This window comes from Bison bison, unplaced genomic scaffold, assembly GCF_000754665.1.
Source record: "Bison bison bison isolate TAMUID 2011002044 unplaced genomic scaffold, Bison_UMD1.0 scf7180017864379, whole genome shotgun sequence".
Classification (NCBI taxonomy): domain Eukaryota; kingdom Metazoa; phylum Chordata; class Mammalia; order Artiodactyla; family Bovidae; genus Bison; species Bison bison.
Window position 1 is genome coordinate 2,992,925 of NW_011494951.1, and position 5,574 is coordinate 2,998,498.

Sequence of the window (5,574 nt, forward strand, 5' to 3'; positions counted from 1 at the left end):
GCGCTCGGGGAAGGTGAGTGCCTGCGGCGGGCCCAGAACCCGCTTCCGTGGCTCTTGGTGCTCGGGCTGGGGGCTGGGGGCGGAGAGTGGCAAATTGCTGCTTGGTGCCCTTTGCCTCTGACAACCCGGGGGTAGCCTGGCCCTGGCTGAGCACCTCTGTGATGTGAGGGTTAGGAAGTACCCCCAACACTCCCTCCAGCCCCTCCAGCAAGCGCTGGCTCTGGGGCTCCAACCCCCACCCCCAGCCAGGAGCAGGCCGAGTGGTGAGCTGTGAGGGGTGCCTGGGTTGCGGTGGGGGACCCCTGCCTTGCCTCGCAGGCCCTGGGCCCCACTTCTTTCCCTGAGGCTGTTCTAATGTGACTGCTCCTTCCTCAGAATCCGCCCAGGGACACTCGGGACTAGTTCTCTGCACAACTGTTCAGATCTGAGGGGGCCTCCGAATTCTGTGGGTGACCAGTTGTCCTTGAATATCTGGGGGTGGGGAGAGCCCTCAAACAGACTTGTGCAGGAAGGAGGGTAAATTTGGACCTCTCCCCTCTTCTCTAGCTCCCTGTCTTTTGGACCCCAGGGGTTACATTCAAGGTTAGTGAGTGAGAGTATTACTGCATCTGTCTGCACGGGCTAGGTTATGCCTCAGTAACAAACAGCCCCAAGAGCTCCCTCCACCACGGTCCACACACCCTCTGTGCTGCAGAGTGACACCCTGACAGCGGCAGAAGCAAAGAGGAGAAATGAGAAGTTTTCAGAGCTTGCGAGTCCACGCACATCCCTCTGGCCAAAGCCTCTGGCCTCACTTAACTCCGAGGGGCCCAGGGAGGCAGTTGTACCATCAGTCAGCCCACATACAGGCTGACCACAGTCACTGGGTCCAGGTAGCATTACTTTGCCAGGCCCCTTCTAGGAGCCCAAAGTATTAGTCGCTCAGTCGTGCCCAGCTCTTTGTGACCCCATGGACTGCAGCCCACCCGGCTCCTCTGTCCATGGGATTCTCCAGGCAAGAATATTGGAGTGGATAGCCATTCCTTTCTTCAGGGGATCTTCCCAACCCAGGGATCAAACCCAGGTCTTCTGCATTTCAAAGGCAGACTCTTTACCACCTGAGTCACCAGGGCAGCCCCTGAAGAGTTATTGAATGGTCGGAATTTTAGGTTCCTCTGCAGAAAGTGAGTTTGAGGTTGATATGGTTCATGTTTGTTTTTGTTTTGTTTTTATTGAAGTACAGTTGACTGACAAGATTGGCTTAGTTTCCGGTGTATAATGTAGTGACTGGATATTTTTATCCCTTACCAGATGATCACTACAATAGGTCTGGTTACCATCTGGTTCACAGTGTTCAGTGTGAGGACACCCTTCAGTGCTACATCACCATGGAGCACGGTGTCTGAACTGACCGCCGGGCTAGAAAAGCTCCAGATCTAACACATGCATGTCACCCGGAGGAGTGGCCCAGGGCACAAAGGGACGCGGCTACACTGAAAAAACCTGCTTTTGAGCCGTTAATCCCGCGCCGGGCCCTGACGTGGCTCTGTTGGATTCAGTCTGTCCGGTGAAGCAGACGGATCCCAGAAACCTGACTTTCTGAAAACAGTATTTGTTTATATGGCGAGTCCTGAGTGAAGTGTTTTCTTTTGGAAGCATTTCTTTGGATGTTGTGTTTTAACGATGAACAAAAATCGAGTTTAAAAACTGCAGTGGCAGTTTGAAAAGAGCCTGTTTTCACAAGGGCCCCTGGACAAAGGGGAAGTGGCTGTCTCCTCGGATCTTCTGAGATTTGTCTGCTGAACCGTGGGCCCCCGGGGTGGGGATGGTCGGGCACTGCGGCTGATCTCAACCTGCCATCCATGCATTCTTTCACCTGATCAAGAGACAGGGTTGAGCACCTAGTGTATGCAGCAGGTCTGGGCCTGGGGACTCAGGATTCAGTGGGGGTGTTGGGCCCCATGTGTCCATTCCCAGAACTGAAAGGAGAGGTGCACCCAACCCTGTGCCCTCTCACCTGGCTCTTCTAGATCACACTCTACGAGGGCAAGCACTTCACTGGCAGGAAGCTGGAGGTCTTCGGGGACTGTGACAACTTCCAGGATCGAGGCTTCATGAACAGGGTGAACTCGGTCCGCGTGGAGAGTGGGGCTTGGGTCTGCTTCGACCACCCCGACTTCCGGGGCCAGCAGTTCATCCTGGAGCATGGCGACTACCCCGACTTCTACCGCTGGAACGGCCACAACGACCACATGGGCTCCTGTCGGCCCGTGAGGATGGTAAGTGGGCTGGGGTCCTCCACCTGGCCGGCGTGGGGCTGCGGGGCTTCCTGCTGGAGTGATCCAGGGCTCCGTGAGCCTGCTCAAGACGTGTAACAGGTATTGGGAGGGGGGTGACCCTCCCAGCTTTAGGAACGGGTGAGACCATGGGGTCTTTAAGACGGCGAGATGTCCCTACACAGACCTAGCCACTCCCATGCGTGGGGACCAAATCGGAGAGCCCCTGGGAGTTTTCATGACCGGGTTTTCAGCAGTGCATCAGTTTCAATTTCCAATGCCAAAATCTTGCTGAATTTTCCACTTAAAACGCTATTGGAAACATCAGAAGTTTGGATTTGCAACCAGATGGGGGAAGCATTCAGCTAAAGTAAGGCTCTTGTGGGCCTGGTGTGTCCACCAGGCAGATCACCTTGTAACACTTTTCGGGAGCCTTTGATGGAGTGGCTGATGGAAGAAGCTTGGGTATCCTTGGCCAGGCAGCAGGAACCAGGGGACAGGACCCAGTAGACAGCTGCCATTTCTCAGGGTGGACGACGAGGGGTGTCCCTCCTCCTTGGCGAAGGACTGTGTGTGTCTGGTTGTCCTTAGTGTGGGGTTTGAGGACTGGGCATTCCCATTCCTTGGGAGTCACCCAAGTTCAAGTCTTAACCGGCCTGTTGTGAGCTCTGGATGCTAGGGCAGGGACACAGCTGGTTCTGAGGAGCCAGGCGAGCAGCTCATGGGGCATCTCAGGCCTTGTGTCTGCAGGAGCGCCTCCCTGGACGAGCGTCTGAGGACCCCAGGGGAGGGGCTTTCTGAGTAGAAACCCCTCAACCTCTCTCTTTTCCACACTGCAAACCCAGCTGGGCTTCAGCCTCTCAGATTGTAAGAATGCTTTCTTAGGCTTCCTATCAGGTCACGGACATTTGGAAAAAAGGAATTGCCATGGCTGGCCCTGGGTCTTGCATAATGCTATTTGTATGAAAACTATCCCGGGTATCTTTTGAATGCTGTTCTCATAAAGAGCTGTCTTTGGGGCCAGCTCTGGCGTAGACCCAGCCCCCACCGGCGCCAGAGCCCAAGGAGAGCTGGCCCGCCTCGGGCTTTTGGAAATACAGGGGACTCTTAAGAGGGTATGTCCTCGGCCCAGTGAGCCAGCAGGGATTTCAGCAAATGAGATCTCTTATTTGTTTTAGATTTTTGGCTTCATGTTTTAATAAAAGGTTCTGTTACAGTTTGTAAAATATTATCCTTTAAAAGCTGCCCGTGGCCTGCAGCCCAGGGCGGGGTTGCCGGCGTGGGGCTGCGGGTGGGCGGTGATGGGCACAGGAATGCCGTGGTGTGTCTGGGCAAGAGGAAGCCCAGTGCCCCAGGCCGGTCAGAGGGGGGCCGCTGTTCCAGGCGGGCTGGCCCTCTCTGGATCCTGGGTTCTTTAGTTAAAGAAAGAGGAGAGTAGACTGATTTGAGACCCTGAATCTTTTTAAAGAAATAGATGCCTTTCATCCAAACAAATCTTATCTGCAAGTTCTGGGCTGAGGGGCGGGTGTTGGGCTGGGGAGGGGCGTGGAACTCACTAGCTCTTCAGCCCAGGAGCTCTTGGGTGCCCCCAGGGCCCTGGGTGAGTTTCCGTTCCCACCCACACGTGCTTCTGTGGGCATTCCCTTCACTTTCTTCCCTTCCTCGCTCTCGGTGGGGGCCCGCAGCACGGGGAACACTTCCGCTTAGAAATCTTCGAGGGCTGCAACTTCACGGGCCAGTGCCTGGAGTTCAAGGAAGACTGTCCCTTCCTTCAGAGTCGGGGCTGGACCAAGAACTGTGTCAACGCCATCAAGGCATACGGGGACGGAGCGTGAGTAGAACCCACCTGGCTTCTGCCCATGGGTCCCTGCCTGCCAGGGTGGGTTGGACCCCCAGCAGAGGGGCAGGCTGTCCCCTGCCCTGAGACCCTTTCCCTCCCTCCCCCAGCCGCCTCCCTGGCCCAGAAAGGCGAGGGTGAGGGGACACGGGGCTCCAGAGGGCCCCCGCCCACCCCCCTGCAAAGGGCAGGGGGCCCTTTGCAGACATTCTCTAGGATTGGGCTGGGCTATGGTTTGCTTGAGCCAGGGGAAGCCTGCTCTGGGCAGGGTGGCCCTGCCCACTTGCCCACCCCTCACTGACCCTGCACTGGACCTCTCTCCTACCAAGCGCCCAGCCCTCCTAGGCGGGCCTCCCTGGGAGAGGTACCTCACGGTGGCTCACTTCTGATGGACCATGTGGCTGAGTGGGTTTTCCCTGCACGCCCTGTTCCTTCCACCAGCCGAGGAAGTCTCTGCACCCACTGTGCACATCCATCGGGCCAAGTTTCACAGCCCCTGCTCGCACCCAAGCTGGCCATCTCCTCCCCACCTACCTGGCTGGGTGGACCGTGTGTCCCCATTTTACAGATGAGCAAGCTGAGGCCCAGAAAGTTATCCCTACCCTGCAGTGAGTGGCCCTGCTGGGATGACAGCCAGGCCTTTGGCTCCAAGTCAGACTGTCCCTGCTCTGGAGCTGGGAGTCTCCCCAGACCTCAGCTCCAGCCCCCAGAAGAGCCCCAAAACATGGGTGCCAGGAGCCCAGCTCTTGTCACAGCGTCTATGGGATCCTTTAAGGCACGGGGTCAGGGTGCCAGAGGTGGTCATGCCAGGAACTGAAGGAAGACGCTCCCCACCTTTCCTGGCATGGCTGATGTTGGCTGCTGGGCCCTGGACCCTGGGCCCTGACCCAAAGGTCTTTCAGAAATTCCAGGTTTGCCCCAAGCTGATGGCACCTGGGAATCTGGGGGAGAATTCCAAAACAACCATTTGCTGGCTAAATTGTGTCTTGTGAGGCCAGAGCCGTACCTTTGGGTAGAAGATATCCTGAGCCCTGAGGCCCAACCTCCACTCACTCTCAGGGGTCCCAGGGGCTTGTTTAGAAAAGAAGGCATGGAGGTAGGAGCTAAGATTTGACTACAGGGACTTCAGGCCCCAGTTCGCCTAAGAGGAGATGAGGCTCAGACGGGTGAGGGGTCACTGGAGGCTGCCCATGGTGGATGCCACCTCTGGACCTGGGCTCTGCTCACTCCCCATGGAGCCTTCATCCTTTGCCTCCTGTGACTTCAATTTGAAAAAGAGATATGTAAGCCTGTGGCCCAGAGAAGGCAATGGCACCCCACTCCAGTACTCTTGCCTGCAAAATCCATGGACGGAGGAGGCTGGTAGGCTGCAGTCCATGGAGTCGCTGAGAGTCAGACACGACTGAGCGACTTCACTTTCACTTTTCACTTTCATGCATTGGAGAAGGAAATGGCAAGGCACTCCAGTGTTCTTGCCTGGAG

At 56.5% G+C, this 5,574-nt stretch overlaps 1 protein-coding gene across 1 annotated transcript in view; it reads left to right on the forward strand.

Moving 5' to 3' along the window:
- Positions 1 to 5,574, forward strand: part of CRYGN (crystallin, gamma N) — a 28,663-nt gene that overhangs the window by 22,337 nt on the left and 752 nt on the right. Inside the window, 2 exon segments of the mRNA XM_010857356.1 lie at positions 2,010 to 2,258; positions 3,941 to 4,110. Coding sequence (XP_010855658.1) covers positions 2,010 to 2,258; positions 3,941 to 4,110 — 419 coding nt within the window.